Source organism: Perissodus microlepis, chromosome 9, assembly GCF_051167445.1.
Source record: "Perissodus microlepis isolate ML-2025 ecotype Zambia chromosome 9, ASM5116744v1, whole genome shotgun sequence".
Lineage (NCBI taxonomy): Eukaryota > Metazoa > Chordata > Actinopteri > Cichliformes > Cichlidae > Perissodus > Perissodus microlepis.
In genome coordinates this window covers 10,773,663-10,797,116 of record NC_140469.1, presented here as the reverse complement: position 1 = coordinate 10,797,116, position 23,454 = coordinate 10,773,663, and the positions used below count along the sequence as shown (strand labels likewise).

The 23,454-nt window shown below is 42.3% G+C and overlaps 3 protein-coding genes across 6 annotated transcripts; all 3 read right to left on the bottom strand.

Moving 5' to 3' along the window:
- Positions 1 to 36: 36 nt before the first annotated feature.
- Positions 37 to 2,368, bottom strand: fitm1 (fat storage inducing transmembrane protein 1). The gene is made up of 2 exons (XM_084938997.1): positions 1,979 to 2,368; positions 37 to 815 (listed from the first exon to the last, which is right to left on the bottom strand). Exons 1-2 carry the CDS (start codon positions 2,263 to 2,265, stop codon positions 146 to 148), a joined length of 957 nt encoding a protein of 318 aa, XP_084795123.1. The 5' UTR covers positions 2,266 to 2,368; the 3' UTR covers positions 37 to 145.
- Positions 2,369 to 3,465: 1,097 nt separating this feature from the next.
- Positions 3,466 to 16,014, bottom strand: dcaf11 (ddb1 and cul4 associated factor 11). Of its 2 annotated transcripts, none has more exons than XM_084938994.1 (15): positions 15,816 to 16,014; positions 15,308 to 15,509; positions 14,089 to 14,216; positions 13,391 to 13,509; positions 13,209 to 13,273; positions 12,914 to 13,014; positions 12,178 to 12,324; positions 9,007 to 9,061; positions 8,561 to 8,629; positions 8,299 to 8,356; positions 6,934 to 7,119; positions 6,568 to 6,721; positions 5,856 to 6,008; positions 5,634 to 5,740; positions 3,466 to 4,635 (listed from the first exon to the last, which is right to left on the bottom strand). In XM_084938994.1, exons 2-15 carry the CDS (start codon positions 15,493 to 15,495, stop codon positions 4,525 to 4,527), a joined length of 1,641 nt encoding a protein of 546 aa, XP_084795120.1. In that variant the 5' UTR covers positions 15,496 to 15,509; positions 15,816 to 16,014; the 3' UTR covers positions 3,466 to 4,524. The 2 variants fall into 2 exon arrangements, with proteins under 2 accessions (XP_084795120.1, XP_084795121.1); XM_084938995.1 differs by lacking the exon at positions 15,816 to 16,014 and adding an exon at positions 15,603 to 15,808.
- Positions 16,015 to 16,139: 125 nt separating this feature from the next.
- Positions 16,140 to 22,858, bottom strand: thtpa (thiamine triphosphatase). 3 transcript variants are annotated; one of them, XR_014801273.1, is made up of 5 exons: positions 22,667 to 22,858; positions 20,903 to 20,972; positions 20,155 to 20,631; positions 19,894 to 20,054; positions 16,140 to 18,290 (listed from the first exon to the last, which is right to left on the bottom strand). XR_014801273.1 is itself a non-coding variant. In XM_084938996.1 (4 exons), the coding sequence occupies exons 2-4, from the start codon at positions 20,970 to 20,972 to the stop codon at positions 19,954 to 19,956; spliced, it is 651 nt and encodes a 216-aa protein (XP_084795122.1). In that variant the 5' UTR covers positions 22,667 to 22,856; the 3' UTR covers positions 19,833 to 19,953. The 3 variants fall into 3 exon arrangements, 1 of the variants encoding a protein (XP_084795122.1); XR_014801272.1 differs by having other exon boundaries at positions 20,155 to 20,634; positions 22,667 to 22,857; XM_084938996.1 differs by lacking the exon at positions 16,140 to 18,290 and having other exon boundaries at positions 19,833 to 20,054; positions 20,155 to 20,634; positions 22,667 to 22,856.
- Positions 22,859 to 23,454: the final 596 nt, after the last annotated feature.

Below are 23,454 nucleotides of genomic sequence, written 5' to 3'. Positions count from 1 at the left end.
TTTGACCTCTAAAGAAAGCAAACTATTAACGTGACGTCAGATTTACAGCATGCAGTCTTAAAAGAGGATTTGGAAGTTTGTTCCTGAGCTTTGAAGGACATTTCAGTGCCAAAATCTAACCATTTTTATTAAGCGTGCCACACTACTAAGGCTGTTTGTTGGTGTGCACCGTGGTAGAAAGTCCCTCTCTGGGCAAACCAGGACAACCCCATCTCGATCCGAGTCTATACAATCCCTGATAGAGTCCTCTCCACCCCAGGTAGCCCAGAGCTCCACCCAGCTGCTGGGAGGGAAACTTTGGGAAGTATGCAAGCAAACACAGCAGCAGAAACATCCAAACAAGGAGGAGAAGAACACACAGGAGGAAGACGACTCTCAGCGGGGTCCCGGGTAACCTCTGCAGAGGCTTCTGTCGCTCCAAGTGATGACCAAAGACACACATTTCCTCGACAAGCAGCAGACAGCAGAAGCAGAGGATGAGGACGTCCTGGGAGACTTCGTAGCCTCGCCACAGCATGTGGGCTTTCAGGCAGGAGGCCTTGTTCTGGTCTTCATGCAGGAGCAGCAGAGGCTGTACTGGGGAGGCCGGGCTCTGGCCGTCCTGGCCTGGGGTCATGGGCTCGTAACAGGTCCCCGCTGCATCCTCCAGCAGGGTCAGGAGGCGCTGACAACTCCACCAGAGCAAACCCGCGAGGCCTACTCGAGAGAGGTGGCGGAGGGAAAGAGAGGTGGAGTGACGGACTGAGAGGGAGAGAAGGATGATGAAAGCGCCCGTAAAGATGCAGGTCCAACCCCAAGTGGACCTCAGGAACTTCCTGTGAGAGCGTGATGAATAAGGATATCAGTACACACCATATATATGAGCAAAACACACGCAGTAATGAAATATGTGTAGAATTACAGCTTTTCCCTCACAGTCACAGCAACAGGAGGATCCTGGGGAGGTTGAAATTCAGTCGTTCATGCTCATATTCACACTTTGGGGCAGTTTAGATTCGCCAGTTACCCTGACATTTATGTCTTTGAATTGGCGGAGAAAGCCAGAGAAAGAACATCCAGACTCCACACAACACACAAAGACTTCAGCCAGCCAGCAGGTCAGATCCAGGAGCTTCTTGCTAACCACGGTGCTCAGAAAGTAAATCTATTTTTGACATGCATAAAAATCCAAGCTTTACAGCAAAGCTGAGTCTTTTTAACTTTTTCAGTTCACTCAAACTTGCTTTGAGGTATCAAAATTGATGAGCCGGTGGTTTCACTTAATTAGTTCCATGTAAGTGCACTGAACAGTCTGAGGAAGACTTTAATTCTGCTACTGCCTCATAGTTACCATCATACCTCAGAATGACATTATCATACAATATTTATGTGCTGCTTTTGTTTTTCAAAAGTGGTATATTAATATTTTATTGGTTTTTGGGTGGGGGTTTACTCAGTGTATGTGACAAATGAGTGGCAGCAAAGCATCCACAAAAATAAATGAGGAATAATTTAATATCATAACTGGATTTTAAAAATATGTGATGGATTATATGAACCTAAAACAGTGGGCCAAATGACATTATGATGATTGTAAATGCTGAACTGTATTGTTCCACAAGCTGACTCAGAATAAAGACTCAGTGAAAGTTTGCCACCAAAACAGATTAAGTAGGGCTGAAGCAGTAAAAGCCCAGCGAGCACTACAGTGAGCAAGGGTGCGCTGGGTTTTATTACAGAGTCAAGAGTTTATTAAAGGAGCAGTGCCTTTATCAAAGTTATACAGTTTCCTTTAGCAATGACAGCAGTTACTACAGCTATTTCAGTCAATTATTTCCATCCAATTAAATCATGATAAATCATTGCTAAACTCTCCACAAACAGGTCCTCCACCTATCTCCACCTAATAGCCAATTCTGGCCCCTGTGCTTTATGTTTGACACACCTGGTGTACGCAAAGCACTATAAGCAGTAATTCATTGTCTCCCGGAGTCCTCACCTGTACAGGTAGTGGTTGCTGTTTGCAAAGATGCTATACTTTGATACCCAGAAGCTGAGCACAGGCCCAAAGAGGACCAACCCAGACAGCAGCAGGTGGAAGTGTCTTCTGATCAGGCTGCTTCCTAAAACTCGGGCCAGAAAGTTTGTAACAAACTCCAGAACAGTGTTCAGGAGCCTCAAGATGGATCGTCCAGGCAGTATCAGCTCTGCAGCCATCCGGTGTAGTTTATCCAAACTGATCTCTGGTGTGAAGCCATTTGAGGAGTTTCCTGTCTTTAGATTCATGTTGTTCGACCCGCGTTCGTCCTCCCTCTTTGTGGAGTCTGCCTCGCTTGCTTTTGTCTGGGAAAAGGACACCCGTCCCACTCCAGGACCTTTCTATTCTATCACTGTCAGGCACGTGAGAGAACACATGGTTTACAAAAATACAACCCCCCCCATGTCCCCTTTACCCTCAAAACCCCTCCCCCGTAGGCAGAAAGAGGAGATGCAGTAATGCTTGCTGCTGTAACTGACCCCATTATTTTCACAGCAATGCTCAAACACAATTAAAAAGTAAACAAAATGAATCTTTAGTTCATGACAAAGCTCCCAGTTCTTTTAAAATAGCTCTCGTGATGCTGCTTACTTATATTTGCATTTCCTGCATTAGGAAAAGTAATAATAATAGTAGTCTCATTCTGACCTTGGATCATTTAGCTCCTTTTCCGGTTCTCTCCTTCAGGACTCTCCAGTCTAAGAATCAGCTGTTGGAGCCAAAACTAATTTAAGTTATAAGCGGTTGCCAGCTTGCATTTGGCGCCATGGACAGCTGCATTTCTCACAGCACGTTCAGTCTGCTTTATTTCCAGGCTCAGTACTCAGGCTGGAGCTTCTTAAAGCCCCCCTTCAACCGCCTGAGCCAAATGGACTGCATTTAGTCTTTCCATGGTACTCATGCTCACATAAAGCACACTGATGCCGTTTTCACAAGCCAGTGCAGACTAATGGCAGACGGGCTGCTAACTTCCATGAGGTGGTGGATTTTTGGTTTCTCTCGTTAGTCTTCAAAGTCATTCAGAGAAAGCTTTCCAGTGTAGTAAATAATAAATGATGAGCGCAAACTTTTGAAATTCACTGTGATGATGCACTTTTCCAGCAGAGCTTTGGAGCCTTTTGTAAGAAGTCAGAACAGTAGGTGTAAATGAAACCAGGCACGCCAAAGTATGTTAGGTCTAATTTTAGGCCGGTAAGTGCACTGCTGACATTACAATGACCTTCAGACAACTTTGCTATGGCTCCTGTAGCAGCTAATTGTCAACTGTGTGCATATCTGGCAGCTGCAGTTAGCTCTATAAAACACACAGAGAAGCTCAATGACAAATGTTTAAAAATCCCATCCCGTGAGTCGTGTGTGTTGTTTGAAGTGTCGTTCTAGTTTCTCCTGCAGCTCCCACACTTTTAAAGCCTGAAACATGTGATCAATGACCAACAGCCCCTTCGTGATACGTTTGAAGAAAGGTTTTTATTATAACTGCAAAGTCTGAGAGTGAAATATGAGCTTTGATATAAACACCTGAAAATTGCATATACAGATCATTTTGAAACCATGTGCGTGTTCCCCTTCCCCAAAGTGCTGACTTGAACACATTAATCACACACAATCAAATCTTTGAATCAAATCACAGGCTTACATTTAGCCAAAAATTACACTGAGTGCTGACCCTGGAACGAGAATATTGCTGTGTCTGAGGGACAGGGAGTTAACATTAGCCTTGAGGAAGCCTACAGAGGATTCAGAATAACAGCGAAAACTTTCAAACTCTTTCTGATGAGGCAGACCAGGTCGAATAATGACTGTGAAACTTCCTTGAGCCTGTCGAGTTTTGAATAAACTCAGGAAAGCTAACGCAATTATCAGCTTCATGAGTTTGGCAACTGGAAAAAAAAATGTTTATGACTATATGTTGAGTCTGTAAAGGTAGATGTTCCCTAAAATAGGACACAGCCTGTGTTGTGTTATTCATAACAGCAGAGTCCAAACAGACTCAGGACACTGACGACAATCTAAATACACTCCCTGAACACACACGCGCGCGCACACGCACACACACACACAAACAAATTAAAATTCTATACATTTTTACAAAATTATCATCATTACGTTCCCCTGCAACATCCAAAGTTGCTGTTTTTTCCATATATATATGTATATAATCACTAACTTATTGTTTCATTCCAACAGCTCGTTAAGTGCAGCTTCAGCGCATTTTGAGTAAAATGTCCCAGGCTGGATTGAAAAAGCTCTGGCCTCCTTATTCTGTGCAAGACATGAGGGAAAAAACAAAAAAACAGAGGGGGAAAAAACAGAAAAACAGCTGCAGGTGGCAACAGCCGTCCCGCCGTGTTCTGATCGACACTGGACAGCACGAGGCTCAGGCGCCTTCCCAGTGAACTTTTCTCAGCCACGCTTTCATTTGAATCACTAATATCCCGCACTAACGTTAGCAGATACTCAAGTCTCTCCCAGGCCTTCTGAGCTCACTGCCTTCCTCTGTGGTAACATCACTTCCTCCAACAGCTCCCTTCCTCTCCTCCTCCTCCCCTTGCCGTGTCTCGCTCCTCGTCTAGGGGATGGGTTTGTCTGTGCTCCCACATTCGAACCGCTCCGTCCCACTGTAGAGAAAGGATGGAGATCAGAGGTTAAAAAAATAATAACTGTGCCATCTAAGCCCTGTAGTTTAATGTCCTTAAGCTGGATGGACTCTTGTTATCACTTTTAAAACAGCTGCTGAGCCTGTCTGCTCTGTTAAATAACGGTGACATGATTCGTGCTTTATGCCAACAAAACAAGTGGCAGCTTTTAACCACAAATGGAAAAGAAGCAGCATTTTTATTAGCCAAGCAAAGAGCTAAATTTATGGTCTTGATATGCTACTACATCAATAGCGCATATGTGCTACACAGAGTTCTGCAGACCTACTTAGTGGCCGAGTCAAAATATGTGGAAAACCTCCAATTTCTGCGCTTCTTATTTTGCTTTTTGGGATTTTTAATTCACTTTTTCCTCTGACGCGTTGCTCGGGGGCAAAGCTGTGTTTACTTTCTGCAGGACTGCACCCTTGCTGTAGCCTCTCTGCTGATTGAACTCCCACAATCCTCCTCTCTGCACACCCAAAGAGCTACGCAAGGAAGCAGCACTGCACGACCATAAATCCAGCTTTGTGATTAGGTCCAAGCCTCAGCGGTGTAAAGTATAAACATAAAGTACTCTGCATCTCATGTCTGCTTCCTTCTTCTAGTCGAAACAGCTCAGTTCATTTGCACTGCTTTAATGTTGTTTTCCATTTTATCAAGTAGTGGTAGTAGTGAAATTGCTAAAAAGTCTAATTTAATGGAATATGTGAGGGGGGAAAAAAACAGTCGTTTATTTCTGCAAATGGTCATTTTTTTTTCCCCGTAATTACCAGAAAACGTATCAAATTGTCTCAGACTTTTCTAAATTATGCCTTATTCCATTAGTAGAGGAAACAGTGTCTGGGATTAACGCCACTCTATTAAATCTTTTTACAACTTCTGGAAAGGGCTTTCTTTTGGGTTTAATGTGATATTTATGATCACGAGCTTTCACACGCTGATTCCAGCAGGACACTTTCTGCATTAACCGCACTCACAGAGCTGCTGATGATGTTGTCCTCGTACGGGTGCCAACTGACATCTCTCACGCACGCGTCGTGGCCCACCAGTCTGGTTACCACCGTGCCGGTCAGCACATCGTAGACTGGACACACACACAGGGTTCAACTGATTTTCGATTCTTCAAATATTACTTTGTGCATCAGCTCACGCAGACTTTGTCGCCGTTTACACACTGACAGACACACACAGTCACTTACTGACGATTTTGCCCGTGGAACAGCCGGAGTAGATGAATCTCTGCCCGGTGCTGAACTCTGGTGAGAAACGGCAGCGAATCAGGGTGTGGAGGACGCCATGACCTCGGTAGGTCATTACTGAGGTGTCGCCTGTCAGCTTGTGTCTCTTCAGGGCTGCAAGGAGCAAGTAAACAAACACAAAACTGCTAAATAACAAAAAGATGCACAAGGATTTCTCCATTTTATAAATGGTTTTTTTTGGTTTTTTTTACTGTTTATGCTCTTTCCTCACACTTGTCCTCAACTTTAATCCAAAAGACCATGTAGATTTATATCAAGCTTAGAAGAAACTGCACCCTGAACTAGATCGTTTCATTTTGTTTAGTTTTTTACCGCCTCGTCTCCTCCTCCTCTCTTCCTGCACTATCTCATTATCCAAACTCCTATCCTTCACCTCTCCTCCACTCCTTCCCTCCTCTTTGGCTTGTAATGGTAATCACTCTCCCTACGTGTGGCTTTACAGTCTTTTTATCCTCACGACACAGACACACACACACACACACACACACACCTTCCCTGTTACTGCCTCCTCTCTCTCTTTTTTTAATATCATCATTTCATCTTTATCTCCTCCTCTGTGTGACCTCTCCTCCTCTCGTCCTCCAACTTCCCCTCTGACTCATTTACCACGAGTACCTCCCTTTCGCCCTTCTTCGGCCCCTCCCCTCCTCACCTCTCTGGGGAACCTGCTGCCAGCGGTAGTCCCAGTTTTGCTGGGTGACAGCCAGACGGGAAGCTGCCAGCCCCTCTTTGGGCGAGAACTTCCTGACATCCCACAGCTTGATGGACTGGTCCTTCGAGTTGCTGATCAGGTAGCGAGCGTCACCCTGGCACCGTGACAAAATGGAAAAAAAGAGACCGAGATCTGAGTGTTAGAACAATACATGTGATTGAATAAACGTCCTGTACAATTAATGTTCTCATTTAAACCATTTCCAAGTAACTGGAAAACTTTTTACTGAGAGACACCCCCCCCCACACACACACACACACACACACACACACACACACACACACACACACACACACCCGCACCCACCTTGCTGTGGATGAAGGTGATGCCGTCTCGGTGGCCAGCCAGCTGTCCAACAGGCTGCGGTCTGTCCTCCCGCAGCGTCCGTCTGTCCCACACCTTGCACAGTGCGTCATCGCTGCCAGAGAAGAGCAGCTGGGACGAGCTGTCGGCGAACGCCACCGCGTTCACGTCGTCCTCGTGGGCATCAATCTGATGAGGACGGCAGCAAAAGAAAGAGTCAGTGTTTACTGTATGGAGCGTGTGCACATGTGTGCAAGAATGTGCTATTTACAAGTGGGCTATTTACATGTTGTTGTGAAAAGTGTGTGTGTGCGCACTTATGCATGTCTGTGCCTACGCAGAAGTAATGAAAGGAGCATTTTTCTTCAAGGCTGCTGCACACTGAAACTCAGACTTTTCAGTACATAAGCCTCCAAGGCTGTGCTACAAACAGGCTTTATACACGCGGCATGGTTGTGAGTCTCCAAATGCAAAGATGTAGCTGTTAGTAATTACAGCAGTACAACTGTTTGTTAGTTTTGTTCTTTATATGTGCAAGAAGACGAAATAAATCGCTAGATAAAAGGATGTGTCACAAATGAAAGGATAACTCAACATGAAGCATGGTGATGAACGGTTCTAGCAGAACAACTGAACTGCTTTCTTTCATAAGACATTTCATTATTTACCGTTTTAATGATGTGGAGGCCATCTCTAACATGTTACTGTGAAGGCCACAGCGTGTGATTCACATCATTTCATAATCACTAAACCCATTCAGTGGACGAGATGTCCGTCATCCTGAGAGAGAATATGAACGTCTCATTGTGAGACACAGATCAGCCTCAACAGCTTTCTATTGATTTGCAGAAATCCTTCCCTCCAATGGGGAAAAACACTAACCGGAACCACAGCAGCAAAATGCCCCGACTTCAGTTTCCCATCACTGCACTGAATCGTGGAAAGTCTAGTGCTGCACATGAGGAAGTGACAGTGAAAGTACAAACAACTAATAAAAAGTTGAGAGATAAAAGCACAGAAACACACCACAACACTGAGGTAATTAGGAGGGACAGACAGAAACGGCGGACGACAGAGACGAAGCAGATGGTCGAGGTCGAATGCTGACTTCTGCGCACAGGGCGGTTATGGGAGGAGGGAGGGCGCTAGGTTTAACCCCCACCGTCCCACTGTGTGGCGGAGCTGGACTCTTCGCTGCTATATTAGACTACAGGATGGTGTAAAACTTTATGCAGTTTCTGCTCCGCTGCATCTGGCTAACCTTGACCGAAGGATGAAGCGCAAATCAGACAGACGTGACGCTGAAACGGGCACGGCCAAGGCGGCGCGCGAGCAAAAAGACATAAATGCACACAAAGACACACTAACCTTCAACATTCGTTTATTCTGCTCAAGATCAAAAACGTAAAGGCAGCCGTCGTTTGCTCTGAAATGAGAGAGAAGAGAGGCTGAGGGAAAAAAAAAAAAAACTCCCCTAAATTGATGCTCTAATAAACATATTTCACATATACCGCCAACAAATGGAAGAAAAGCAGAGTTGTGCTTGAATTCAAATTTCATAAAGAGCCTTCAGTACTCATTTCAACCCTGTCAGTCACTGCCTTGAAACATAAAAGCAAATTGTACTCACCCTCCCAGGATCTCTTTGCCATCTGTGGACGCAGCCAACGAGAACACACAGAACCTCCTCTCATCTGGACTACAAAGCACAACAGCGCGCACACACACACACAGGTTGGACACTGCAGTAAGAGCACAATTGCTGATTTACAACCACACTCTATCTACTTTTTTTTTTGTGTGGGATAACATAAAGGCTTTATGAAGGCAAGCATCACCTTTTAAACAATGTTTTTGTTAGGAGAGCTGTGAGTTTAATGGCAGTGCTTTGTTGAATTAATGATCTATTTTTAACAAAAGGAGCGCACACAGAGCGAGAGGATGGATGTTGGGGTGACAAGTTCTGACAGCATCATTCATCCAGGTGGTAATGAAGGGAGAGGAGGGCCTGCTGGTAAGGAATGATAGATTACCTGCTCCGTAATGTTATAAGTTACTATGAGGGGAAACACTAACTTGAGGTCCAGGGCGGTGTGGTTTTCACTGTCTCCATCTATACTGCACATATGAACTGTGGGGGAGGAACAGAGAGAGACACATATGACTAAAACATCACAGCTAAAAACGTGGTTGATATGCTGCTAAAAACAAAACAAAAACCAGAAAACTCCTGGAAGCTGTGGCTAATGTGAAAGCACTTTCAATATGAAAGAAATCACTTCCTGATTCATTTATTCACTTCTTCGTATTTCTCACAAGTGATGCTGTTAAAGGCTCTACTTTCATTGTTCTATTGTAGAAATGTTTAGACACTACATTGTAGTTGCACACTCACTTGCCACTTCGTTAGATATTAGGGCTGCCACGATTAGTCGACTAGTCACGATTACGTCGACTATCAAAATCGTCGACGACTGATTTAATAGTCGACGCGTCGTTTGAAGCTTTGTAAGATTACAAAAGACGCAGGAATAAGTAGAATTTCAGAGTGTAATAACGGACTGAAACAGAAGATGGCAGCACTGCATGTACAAGGATGCCAGCTGCCGTTAAACCCCGAAGAAGAAGAAGTAGCTCTGTCCCAGAATTCATAGCGCGGCCCAGCTCAGTTTCCAACAATGGCAGCAGCTAGTTAGTTTTAATATTATTCTTATTATTCTTTCTGGGTCACAAAATAAACGTTTAACATATTTTCAAGCGAGAATGTAGCTGTGTAAACCTCAAATATCTGCTCAGTTTATCAAGACACCACATATTTTCAAAAGCGCTCCGACGTTTTCGGAGACGTCTGTTACCCACTAGCTCGATAGCTAGCCGGGGGCGAGGCTCACTAGAGCCCGTGAGAACACCGGACTCCGGCAAATCGTTTTCAAACCCACAGCCGTCTTTCGCTACTCAGGTTAAACATATATAAGTCACTTAGATAACTTAAAAATGTTATTGTTTGGCTTTTTTTTAGTATTTTATTTGTTCCTGAGTAAATCGGTTTGGCTGAGATTAAAGTTATAGTTTTTACACAGCTGAATAAACCTCAAGCAGACAGCTGATTATCAGAAGTGTGAGATGCTCGAGAATATACTCCGGTGTCCCGTTATATTTTAGATAGCAAGGAGTTTATTAAACTTCACCGAAACAATCTGCAAATTTAATTAAAATTTAATAAACTATCATCTTGTCTTTATTTTTAGTTAGCACAGACCTTAAACACTTAAAGCTGTAAGCTAATGATAGTTATATAAGAGCAGATGCATGCTGGTGCAATAAGCTGTATGCTGTACATCCAATGGATGCATGATGTGATTAGTCGACTAATCGCAAAAATAATCGGTGACTAGTCGACTATCAAAATAATCGTTTGTGGCAGCCCTATTAGATATACCTTACTAGAACTGGGTTGGATCTCATCTTTCCTTCAAAAATGACTCAATTCTTTGTGGCATACACTCAACAAGATACTGGAAACATTCCTCAGAGGTTTTGGTTTATCTCGATATGACAGCATCACACAGTTGCTGCGGATTTGTCACAAATCCCAAAGGTGCTTCATAATATTGAGATCTGGTAACTGTAGAGGCCATTTTGAACACAATGAACTCATTGTGATGTTAAAGAAACCAGTTTGACATTATTGAATCTTCGTGACGTGGCATGTTATCCTGCTGGAAGAAGCCCAAAGTGTAGCAAGACAATATTCCACACACCATTACAGCAGCACCAGCAGCTTGAACCAATGATACAGGGGGACCCATGCTTTCATGGAGTTCTAACCCTGCCGTACAAATGTGATGGCAGAAAGTGAAACTCCTCATTAAGACATTTTCCAATCTTGTACTGTCCAAATTTGGTAAGTCTGTGTTTCCTGTTCTTAGCTGACAGCAGTGACGCAGTAGAGTCTTCTGCTGCTGTAGCCCATCTGCTTCAAAGTTTAACATGTTGTGCATTCAGCGATGATCTTCTGCACACCTTGTTTGTAATGAGTGAGAGTCACGGTCTGGTCACTCTTCTCTGACATCAACAAGGTATCTTAACCCAGAGAACCGCTGCTCACTGGATATTTTCAGTTTCTCAGACCATGTTCTGTAAACCCTGTGTGGGAAAATCCCAGCTGATCAGCCGTTTCTGAAACACTCAGACAAGCCTGCGTGACACCAACAACTATGCCACATTCACTCACTGAAATCATCTTTCTTCCCCATTCTGATGTTTGAACTTCAACAGGTCACCCTGACCATGTCTACATACCTGAATGAACCAAGTTGCTGCCATGTCATTGGCTGGTTAGACATTTGCGTTAATGAGCAGCTGAACAGGCATAGCTTATGAAGTGGTGGGTGAATGTATTTTGACACACCAATACAATAAGCAGCTGTGTATAAAGCAAAGCTAAGTGTTATTTACTCTTATTTAGTACCTTAAAATACTTTCTTTTCTGAACATTTTTAAAAATAAATGTAATATAATTTCTTCTTTAAAGCCACAAAAACAACCTGTGGTCTAACAAATCAGATTCTGAAAGTCTTTCTGGATATCAACGACACAAAGGAGAGGGATCATCTGTCTTGGCAGTTCAAAAAGCAACATCTTTGATGGTAATACTGGATAACTTACACATCTGTGAAGGCACCATTAATGCTTAACAGTAAGGGTTTGGAAAAATATATGCTGCTATGCAGCCATGGGCTTTTCAGCAAAGACCTTGCTGATTTCAGCAAATCAATATTAAACCACGTTCTGCACACATCCATAATATAATATAAACATCTGCCGCATTAGGAAGGGAAAAATATGACAGTTCTGTACTGAACAAGAATATAAAACAATACTTTTTCAAAATGATTCGTTTTATAGTTCTAAAAAATTCCCTCTGTTGTTTAAAAAAAAAAAAGAAAGAAAGAAAAACCTGCACCTGTCCCAGCCTAATACTCAGATTTTTTGTGTCTGCTCTGTTTAATGGTACAAATATCCTTTTATGTGTTTGATTTACAGTTCACGAACAGTCCCAGATTTTTTTTTTTTTTTCTTAGGAAAAGTGGATTTATAATCCCAACTAAAAAAAAAAAAAAAAAAAAAGAGCCAATCTTGAAGATTTATAGGTTTGCTGAATCTTTACAGAATTAGTTTTTCTAATGATGGCAAACTGTTTTCCTCATTTCATCATGTAATATTTTACTGGTCCCATAGCCTTACTGTAGTCAGACCAACTGGAGTAGAGCAGGTGGTGTGCATCAGGGGTGAAGCAGACATCCAGCACGCTCCAGCCCACGTCACGGGCCTTCACCGTTCGCCACAGGTGAAAACGCCCCCTACTGGTGTCGTACAAGCGGATGTTCTGGTCTGCAGCAAGAAAAAAAATAAAACTAAACAAAACACAAAGACTCGCATTTGTTTTTGTTTGGGGTTTTTTTTACAGGTCCCTCAGAGTTTTTTTTTTTTTTTTAATTTATTCCTTGGGTACAAACAGAGTGATTTATTTCACTTTCTCCATTTTGTCTGTAAGACTAATCAGTTTGAACTAACATAAGGACTCATTTACACGTGTATGTCACCAGCCTCTGGTTTGTTGTTCAGGGCTTGCTGCTGATCACTAACACAGACATAATACAAGAAGAATAGTCGTGACAGTTAGGCAAGCGTAGGTGAGACGTGGTGAGACATGTTGTCCTCCGCTTGTTTAGTTTTCTTACAAAACAGTAACTTCATCCATTAATCATTAAATCAGGAAATAGGAACTGATGATGCGCTTGATATTTGTTTTTTAGAACATGAGAAAAGTCCAATAATACTCCCCTCCGCCTGAACACAGTCTGTACACAACACAGCATGATTTGGTGATCCACGCAGCAGCTTTAAACAAACACTCAGAATAAAAATCAGACCTGATTCAGCCCCTCTCGATCCTCAAGTTGGACATCGTGCTATTTACCTTGGCAGGCGGAGAGGAACATGTTGCCATCCTCGCTGTACACTCCACAGAAGGCTTTCTGCTGGTATGTATCCTTGTGGGACACATAGTTTGGCAGGAAACTGCAGAAGAACACTGGGGTCACAATTTTAATATTTCGTCTTCTTCATGTCCAATGCATTGTATATTTTCACAGCAATTGTGCAGCTATCCCTCTGCTCCAACAGAGCACAATGGTCCAATCAAGGCTTTAGTCACGCTAAACTAATTGCTATTTAATTCCAATTTAGATTTTAAATACTCCAAAGTTACTTACTGCGTACGGATACGACTGCACTCTCCGTGGGAAAAACTGGAGCCTCTACATCTGCCTTTTTCTCTCTGCACACAAAAACATTTATTTGCAGTTTCATAACTTCATTGAACTCTATAAACAAAACTAATACGACTGCACTGCCGCAATTATTTTCCATTTAGATTTTATTTCTGGGGTCTGACCTCTGCTAGCATGCGGGTGAAACTGCGATAGCCTTTCAAGGAAGAGGAGGCGGTGGCCAGCAGGATCTGAGTGCGGATCTCACTCCGGTCCACTTCGTGTGTGTCAGGTTGGGTGTCCACTAAAGACAGAACACAAAGAACAAGCCTCAGTAGGAGCTCACATTCAACAACAAGCTCTCAGAACTTCAGGCATGCTCTGATTAGCCGTCCTACATATTTGAGAGAACAATCCATGGAAATTTTTGACAACTGAAACATTGTTTTATGTTTGAGCCATCACTGATTGACAGACGATGAACAGACATGCAACGAGAGCAAAAGAAGAAACACATAAAAGGAAGAAGAAACAGTATTTAGGCCTCACTAGTTCTAGAAAACAAAAAAACTGAACTGAAGTTTCCATAAATAACATTTTTGGGATGGCAGTGAAAACAAGACAATAACATTACTGTAACATGATTATGTCTCTAAATGAAACCTTACTGACATTCATTCACTGCTTCACTACTTGGAAAGAGAAGACATCGTCCTAACGTAATTACGTGTATTTCTGCACTGCAGTGGCTGCACTCTAAATAGATCTGTTAGCTTTCCATATTATGTGATCATTGTAACGATGTATTTAAGGGTATAAATGAAGAGTAAACCAACAAGTAAAAAACTGCTTATTTTCCTGCCCTGTGTCAGTGGGAGGTTACCTGGTGGATTATAGCGGTCACCCAGCCGTCCATCCCAGGCTCCATCGCTGTCTTCATCAGAGTCAGAATATGACTGGACCAGCTGCAGCCCCGTGGCTCCACTGCCATGGACCAGTCTTACCTGACCCCTGCACATGCAAGCAACCAGTCAATTAATCAGTTATGATTAATCCAATTATCTATTGCCCTAGTGCAAAGATGTACCTAGAAAATAAAAAAGACTTGACAGGTGGAAACCAAAGCTAAATGGTCCAGCTGTACAACATGTAGCAATGACAACATTTAAACGCTAAAGAAGTGAGAAATGTCAAATGTTTTTTCTTGCAGATCTCGGTTCCCTCTGGTCACGAGAGCAGGCCCTGCTAATGTCACGGTTCACTAAAGAAACTATTACAGAGGGATATACAAAAAAAATTCCAAGCTTATCCAAGTGCAATTAAATCAAACTGAAATGGGAAAACTTTAACCCCCCACTTAGCTTTGCAGCGCTGGAATGTGATGTGACGTTTCAATTATTTGCTCTTTGGCAGCGAGATAGAATACTGCATGCATTACTTCTATTTGCCTCTAAATGTCATTTAATAAGTGCCTGATACGCTCACCACACACAAGTCATTTTCTCTGCAGCAACTACACACATATGTGACAAAGACTGTCCTAGTTCTGAGTTCAAGAAATTAGAAAGTAATGAACTAATGCTACAAGTCCCCGGGGCAGTCCAAAAACATGTAGTCCTCACCACGAAATGCCTCTGGGCAGTAATTTTGAAGAATTATCCAATTTAATTTCAGTTGTCAGCAGGACATATAAACTGCACACACAGAATCACCAGCCACGTGTTAATAAAAAGCTTTCTTCCCTCGCCCCCAACAAGTTTTACTTCTATCAACATTTTTGCTGTTGCAGAACTCTCCCACAGATTTAATTGTGGAATGCTTTGAGTGCCATCGTCTTTAATATCGATTACGTCTCTCGGCTAGAAAGAGGAGCGCTTGCTTAAGACTGCTGCCTCCATGACTCAGACAAGTGGTGGATCGATGGTATGACTTGCTACTAGAAGGACTTTGACTTTATTGCACTTGTGTTTTTATGTATTAATTGCTCATTTTTACTTCTGCTAGTTATGGCCCACTTTCACCAAAACAACTCCATAGTACCTCTGCTACAAACCTAGGCCCTCCGTGGTATCAGTTTGAGCGTTTTTAACTGTGAAATTCACCTTCTCAGTAAGTAAGCCAGCACTTCTGCTAAGTCAACGTCCTCCTCTGATGAAGACTGCCTGTCCGTCCTGCGGCCTCGGCTGCTGCTGCCGCCCTGGTTTGATTCTGTCGCTTCAGACTGCTCTCCTGGGTTGCCACTGGAAGAGCCCCTTCCACCAGACATCCCAGAACTGGACTGTGAGCCCATAGACTGAAGATGGCCTACCAGAGAGAATAACGAGACGTGTAACAACAATTTCAGGGTTACCTGACAACGTTATGTGATCCCAGACAACGTTACGTGATCCCAGACACCTTGGAGAGGGACGAGAAGCACAGCAGCTAGGAAATAATGTTTCCTGGATACGGCGTAAGCCCTATAACAGCTAAAGTTACTGGCGCAAACCTCTCCACTCCTTCAATACAAACTAACCATCCGTGTATTGCACATTAGCTCGTCGTGTTTAAAATGCTTGGGGAAGATTTAGTTCGAGCTAGCTGATAATGCTAACGATAACATTTGGCTACCGTTGGACTGTCAAACGATCTTCTTGACAGCTCGTCGGTCCACCTCTTTGTCGTTTCTCCGCGTACTGGACCGGTGTACAACTTCCGCACCGTCTAACAGAAACCCCTCACAAAGCTAGAGAGCCGGAGGTCTGAGAACACAGTGTTTGATCAGTCTGCTAGCAGAGCAGGTCCGTGAATCGCCATGTTGATTACAAAAGTGTGAAAAAACCCTGCGCGTGCCCCCCCGCTTGCCCTTTCAACGTCACGTGACCAGCTGCCAGCAACAGTTTACCGTGAAGCTATTAAAAAAATAAAAATATTTATTGACAGGTTTAAATAAAGTTTAGAGTAGAAGATAAACCAGATGAGGGTTTTTTTGTTTTGCCATCTACAGGAATTTTTACTCAAATATATTATTGTATCATTTTATTATTTTATTTTGTGAAAGAAATATAATAAATATAATCTATATGGATTATATAATATAATTGAATTAGAATATTTCGTAATGTATGTCGTATATTTATATGTCCAGAGCATGTACAGCCCATATGGGCTTCACATAACTTTAACATAACGATAAACATTAGACTGTAGTCGTACACTGAAGGCGCTCGTAATGAATGGACTTGGACTCTTCTGGCTAGTAAATTTAGTTTTTCATATTATTATGTATTTATTTTTTGGGTGTGTGTGTCTGGTGGTGGGGGGGACGACCTTCTTCTCTTCAAACTAAAATGAAAACAGCACACAGAGTAAAGTGGAAGGAAACTAAAAATGATAACATGTCAAGCTAAGCAACTTAAAGTGCCACTAAGCAATCTATTTTATTTATTGTGAACGACTGTACTGCTCATTCCTGTGTCACCTCAACGTAATGAATCAAGTCTGAGGTTGCTCATGGTAAAGAAGATGTTTGTCATCTATTCCCGAGGGGCGGGGGTCCTATAATTTAATAACCCGTCTATTTTTTGACACCTGCGTTATTTAGGTCCTACAAAACAGTCTACCAGTCCCCCAGGATTTGGCTGCCAGGGCCATTGTGTGGGCGTGGGGCTCAACTAACCCAACTAACTTAGCCTCTAAAATCTACATTTTGGAATGTGTTCCAGAGGGTGTCACAACAAATAATGTGTGAATATGAAGAGAAGAAGGTCTGAGTCATCAAAGCCCACAACATGTGACTTCTGAATTCATGACATGTCTGCAAGCTCTTTATCGCTAAACAATTTGCTGACAGCGTACAGGAAGATTCAAACAACATACCGACAGCTGAACCACTAATCCAGGGCCTCTCACTTACAGATGGGCCATGGGCTGAAAACGTGTGTGTTACATGTTTTACAGTGCATTTATTTTATTATTTACCAAACACCAGTGGATATCATACAAGTTATATCTGAGAAGGGACATTTATAGGCACAAAACAGCCTCGGATACAGGCTATAATATTGTTAGGAATCGTCCATTATTTAATAATCACTGGTTTAAGAGTTATTGTTTTAAATGATGATTGGTGACTGCCCATAGGAGTGAACCACTCATAATTTTTCACCAGATATAAAATGCAAACAACCTCAGCAGAATTTACTCTTGGTTTTGATGTCTGGCTAATAAATTTCTGCTCCAACATCTATCACATTGTAAGCGTATGCAGACTGCCTTAGGTTTACTCTGTGTTTCTTTTGCTACAAGTATGACCTCCTGACTTATGGGCCGTGGTGTCCATTAAATAAGTGTTGTTGCAGTTTGAAACATTCAGACTTCTGTTGTGATCACTGTACATGGAAAATGTAAATGGTAACAGGCAGTGACTGATCTAGAAAATTTTACATGTGAGGACAAAGGAGGAGCAAGAGATCTACACAGGGTAGCACATACCTCTGTAAATGGTACAGAGGTATAATACCTAATTATTATATCGTTATCTCTTCTAAGAAAACAAAGCCCCTCCCCCCAGATCCGCCCCTGATAACAGGACTGGTGCTTATACAGCGCCTTTCTACTCAGTTTGAGCACTCAAAGTGCTTTGTATAATAAATCTAATTCACCCAGTCACATACAGCGTCATGCAGTGCTTTCATCTATACCTACACACCTTTAGCTAACATTTTCACACACTCACACTCTGATGGATGAATCAGGGGAAACTCAAAGGGCTAGTACTTGCTCAAGGATACTTTTTTAGCTGGTAATCGATCCACTGCATGTCTAATTTCGTAGATGATGATGGGTTGTTTTCTTTTTAAATTAAGGGATCATCTACATTCTGCATGACACAGGACTGCCTGTGTAACAACTCCTGCATGAAGTTGGCCTCCTGTGCAGTCTTCCTGTGAACAAGACCAGCTGTCTGTGCACAGCAGAAGCCATGGTGTGTGTGGTGTGAATTCCAGGTGTCCAGGTGGATCTGCCTACAACAGGTGCGGAGACCTAATCAGCAGGAGAACCAGTCTACACCTCTGAGAATCCTCCTCCATTGCATCCACCTGACTGGACATGACCCAAAATGAAAGAGGATTATCCATGGATGACTCTGGTAATTTATCATTGATACAAGCTGACGTGCAAGAACATGAATTTTTCTTTGCAGCTTAAAATATACAGTGTTTTCCTCTTGCTAATGAATATATCACCATTAAGTAGACATTGCACAGGACTATTAGAAATGTTGTCGTTTACAGACAGAAGTGATGGAGCTTAAAGAGCCAAACTTAAAGTCACAGTTTGTCCTTCCTCTAACTGTGTGTTTCCCCTCCTTTTTCTGTAACCATCACTGAACTGACTGATTTCTATCTAATCTCTGGTACACATCATAACAAAGAAATCTTTTTGAAGAAAACAAACAGGTAGTCATGAGGCGGGAAGCTTTTTAATGACATCACTGGAGCACTTTTTTTTCTCACCATGAACAACACGCTCAGTGCAGCCCCTTGTGTGTCTCTGCAGCAGGCAAACATTTTCTCATGATCAGATTTAAGATGATAATAACTCTAACAATGCATGTAACTGTAAATGTAAACAATAGGTTGAAGGAGGAAACATTTCTGGGACAATCAAGATGCTGTGCAATAGCTATTTTGACTTAAGTAGCAGGACATGTTTTTGTTTAGTTGAAAGGTTGCAGTCCTCACTCTGTTCTTTGCAACCTGTTCTGTGCTTCCTGGGTCTTAAATTGGATCTAAAACAGGCTATTTGGACCCTATTTATCCATAGCTCCAACTTACAGATGTGACCTGAATGTGTAACATGCAGGGAAGTTACTGTTTTGGAAGGAGTGCAGCTACAAGGATACACTCACTAAATGTGTGTGATTGTGCCTGTTTGAGACGTGGCTGTGCACAGGAGGCTTTTGTTTTGTTGGGGTTATAATTTGGGTTTTAAGGGCTAAAACTAGGATTTGGGTAGGGTTTGGCACCTGATGGTTTATTTTAGGATTAAGAGGATGGGCAATGGATTAATGTCACTAAATGTTCTCATACAGACAGGAATACAAACATAGCTGCACCCTCGGCCCACATACACACAACCAACTGTAGGTATTCATTTATCATTGTGTAATTACTTAATAGTTACTTAATAATGACGTGGACATGACAAACTAATTAGTGCCTCCAAAAACAGTCTCTCGTAAAGGTGACTGCTTGCAAAGCATGGCATACGTCAAAAGATATGTATCTACATATAACAAGTCAAATTCTGAACGCTATGTAGAACATTCAAGTGCAAATGTTTTTAGTGAGACATTCAGATTTAAATACTGTGAAGAAAGTTTCTGTGAAAAGACAATGGGACGGTTTCATCACTCTATAAATGTGTGCCGAGCAATCAGAAGATCCTCTGCCACATGTCACAAACCAGTTCCTCCTCTTTGAGCCTCTTTGTGAGTACACATCTTTACTCTCGGTAAGAAAACATTGTCATCATTAGCGATAAATTAATATAAACTCTGATCGAATGCCCAAACCCATCCCCAAACATAACCTCACATACAAAAAGTTCACGTAGCAATGACAGCAGCCATGGATCATCCAGTAGGTTTTACAGTTTAGAGTTTATTGAGTTTATAAATCTATACTTTATAATAGAATATTACCTTTTATAGTAAATAAGACCTTTTTTTGTTCCCATATTTGTACAGATGCAGTATGATCTCTTACAGGATGTGTTCACTAAGCAGTTTTGCATAGTGCTCAGGGTGATTTCTTTTGAGGTAAACATCCATTTTTCCTTTAACTCGCTGATCTCCAGTAACCCCTGTGAAGAAGAAGAGAAAAAAGTCTTCACTACTTCACAGGTACGCTTAATAATACACAGTATAAGGCAGTGGATGTGTTAAATGTTTGAGAGCGTATACCCAGCTTTTCCGCCGTTTTTCTGATCTTCTCCAGTGCAGCCTGCTCATCTCCTCCCTCTGATATGAGGACTTCTATCTCCCCCACATGATAGCCAAAGTCAGCCTGGTCCAGATCGATCTGCACGCCCTCCTCCTTTAAAGTAAACGAGCGCCGTGCTGTTGTAAACTCTGCAAAGCACACCAGGTCCAGTTTGCTCAGCCACGACTCATCTTCCTGTGAGAAGCCCGCCTCTGACTGTCTGTCCTGTTTTATGACCTCTTTGACTCTCAGGTGAATTTCAGGCAGGCTGGTTATCTCCTTGTAACGGGTGCACAGCGATGCTGCTGCTTCACCCTGCTTCCCGTTCTGCGCTTCTGCTGTCGGGCACTTGAGCTCCCAGCATCCTTTACGTTTACGCAGCCACATGTCCCTCAAAGTCAGGTGAAACTCAGGAGTATCGAAATACTGGTCGTGAATCTGCTGTTGGCCAACGCAAACTGCTGATGGAAAAAGGGATTTTTTAAAATAGATAATTTAATAAATAAAATGTAAAAAGGCTGATACAGTTAATTAAACTTCATCATTAACCAAAGACAGATGGCCAGTGTCACTACAGTTACACAACAACCACAGCAATTAGTGCCATTAAATGCTGGAAAAGCCTTTCAGTGGCCGTTTATAATTCGCCGTGGATCAGAGCATCAGATAAATGCCTCCGATCTGACTGGATTCATGTGTAAATGTGTGGCGGACAAATTAAACACATACCCCCGATCTCCTCCAGTTTTTTCAGGGTGTCGGCATTGCATAAAAATTTCCTTTCCACTTCAACACTCATCTAAAAACAAACAAACAAGAAAAACAAGAAAGAAAACATGGTGAGATCCAAAGTGACAGTGTAATGTGATTGCAAATACACCCACGTCTACTTTAAAGTCACTGTAGGAGTGATATAAATAGAATGGTGTATGTTTTATACGATGAGTTAATGCTCTCATTGGTGGGCAGAAAGCACAGACTGGCTGTGTTATGGGAAACGTTTTGTTATGTTGCTGTAACGCCACTGCTGATGAGTTTTAAAAGTGGTGGTGAAGATGACCTGTTGGGGGTTCAAACAGAGCAACAGACTGGGGAAGGAAGGTGACTAAAGTGAATTTGAATGTGACAAGATTGTTAATTAGCCAACAGGCTGCTTTGAGTATTTCAGAAAGTGATGATCTGCTGGGATTTTCACACAAAACCATCTCTAGGGTTTACAAAAAAACCTTCTGAGAAAGAGAAAACATCCAGAGGGAAGTAGTTCACTGGGTGAAAACACCTTGGTGATGCCAGAGGTCAGAGGAGAATCGCCAGACTGCTTTGAGCTAATAGGAAGGAAAAAGTCAAAGAACTACTTGCTACAACCAAGGTATGCACAAGAGCATCTCTGAATGCACAACAAGTCAAACCTTGAAGCAGACAGGCTACAGCAAGCTAAGAACAGGACTAGAAAAACATTGCCTTGTCTGATGAGCCTCGATTTCTGCTGTGACATCATGATGGTAGGGTCAGAAACTAGTGTAAACAAGAAAGCATGGATCCATCCTGCTTTATGTCAACAGTTCAGGCTGCTGCTGGCAGTGTAATGGTGAAGGGAACATTTTGTTGCCACATTTTGAACCTCTTAGTAGCAACTGAACATGGCTTAAACACCACAGCCTACCTGAGTACTACGGGAAAAATGTTAACTAATTTGATGACCCTCCATTGCTCGATGGTGGGGTCAGAATTTAGCGTGAACAACGAGCAAGCAAGTGTTATTTTTTTCTTTTTCTTAATAAAAGTGAGTTTACTGTACTCAAATGCCCTCACCAGATCTCAATACAGCAGGCAACTTTGGGATATGGAGGAACGCAAGTGCAGCTGGACAAAACGGCAGTAACTGTGTGATGCTTTCATGTCTATCTGGAGCAAAATCTCTTAGGAATGTTTCCACAGCTTGTTGGATGTATGCCATGAAGAATTAAGGCAGCTCTAAATGTAAAAAACACTCCAATCCAGTACTAGCATGGTATACCTAAGTGGCTGGCAAGTACTGCCAAAATTCAGCCTGTAATTTAACCTGCTCTACACTGAAATACAGTACAAGCATCAGTAATAATACAGTTATACTAATATAATAATATTAAGAAAATTATATAACCTTTAGTTTTCTATATTTTGACTAAAATTAGGTTATATACATAAATGTCTTTCCTCGTAAAAGGTTATGTTTACATTGTGCTATTGCTAATGATATGCTAACTTTCTCCCACTTAAACAGCCACCCCAGTTACTGTTGACTGTCCTTAAATGTTATAATGTAACCTATGTATGTTACAAAATAACAAAAAAACGTATCTCCATTAGTAAGTTACACCGGTCTAATTATCACACTCGAGCCGTTCAGCCCAGGCGGTGCAGCTCCTGTGGAGTCGTGCGGGAGCTACATGTCAAAATCACCAATATGAACCACAGAGTCTCCAAAAAAACACCAAGTGTACCGTCACACACCTTCACGCATCAGCTCCTTCACTCCAAACAATTCGGCTTTGAAATCAGAGAAAAAGCTCAATCCGTGCGACCTCTACACGTCAGCAACGTTTGATTTCGCACAGGCGCAATTAAGGACACCTATTGGTATATTCAGGAAAATCACTTCCTGTCCCAGAAACGCAGGGGACATACAGATGGTGCAGTTTTAATCCGCTCCGCTTCATAAATATTTATCCCACATAGTCGGCTGTTGATGTGCGCCACACCTATAGTTTGAGTGAAAACATGTCAGAATTCGTGCGGAGGAGGGTGTGAGGAGGCCGGCGAAGGGAAGCTCCGCGGTCACATCTCCATTATTCAGCTTTAATTAAGTCGTCACACTCTTTGTGACAATCTAAGTTGGCAGAATGGGGACTCATTTATTATTCACCTTTTAATGTGAAAATGAGGAAGAGCTCTCGCATTTAAGGGGCATTCCGTGTAATTTGAGCATTAAGATATTTCTTTCTCCCCCCAGCACCTCTCTAAATGACTATATCATTCATCCTCCATTTCCCCCTTTTTCCCTTTGTCTTAATTAATTCTATTACCCAATAATAAGCGATCAGTGTTTGAACATACATTAATTATCTGTAATATCTGCGGGGTTACATAAGGGATTTGATTGCCGTGTCTGTCCCCTCTGAATGTCAGCAATCAGCCTCGGGGGGAGCTGTGGTCTGTTTACTAGAGGGAAGAGGGGAAGGAGAGAGGGATAGGGCGAATGAAGGGAGGGGGAGAACAGGAGAGAGAGAGAGAGAGAGGGA

Excerpts from the sequence above, each read along its gene's own strand:
- fitm1 (XM_084938997.1), bottom strand. The coding sequence starts at position 2,265 with ATGAATCTAAAGACAGGAAACTCCTCAAATGGCTTCACACCAGAGATC. Across the intron at positions 816-1,978 it reads AGCAACCACTACCTGTACAG|GAAGTTCCTGAGGTCCACTT; the intron begins GTGAGGACTCCG and ends ACGCTCTCACAG.
- dcaf11 (XM_084938994.1), bottom strand. The coding sequence starts at position 15,495 with ATGGGCTCACAGTCCAGTTCTGGGATGTCTGGTGGAAGGGGCTCTTCC. Across the intron at positions 14,217-15,307 it reads CTGGCTTACTTACTGAGAAG|GGGTCAGGTAAGACTGGTCC; the intron begins GTGAATTTCACA and ends TTGCATGTGCAG. Across the intron at positions 4,636-5,633 it reads ACAACATCATCAGCAGCTCT|TGGGACGGAGCGGTTCGAAT; the intron begins GTGAGTGCGGTT and ends CTTTCTCTACAG.
- thtpa (XM_084938996.1), bottom strand. The coding sequence starts at position 20,972 with ATGAGTGTTGAAGTGGAAAGGAAATTTTTATGCAATGCCGACACCCTG. Across the intron at positions 20,635-20,902 it reads AAAACTGGAGGAGATCGGGG|CAGTTTGCGTTGGCCAACAG; the intron begins GTATGTGTTTAA and ends TTTTTCCATCAG. Across the intron at positions 20,055-20,154 it reads AAAAACGGCGGAAAAGCTGG|GGGTTACTGGAGATCAGCGA; the intron begins GTATACGCTCTC and ends TCTTCTTCACAG.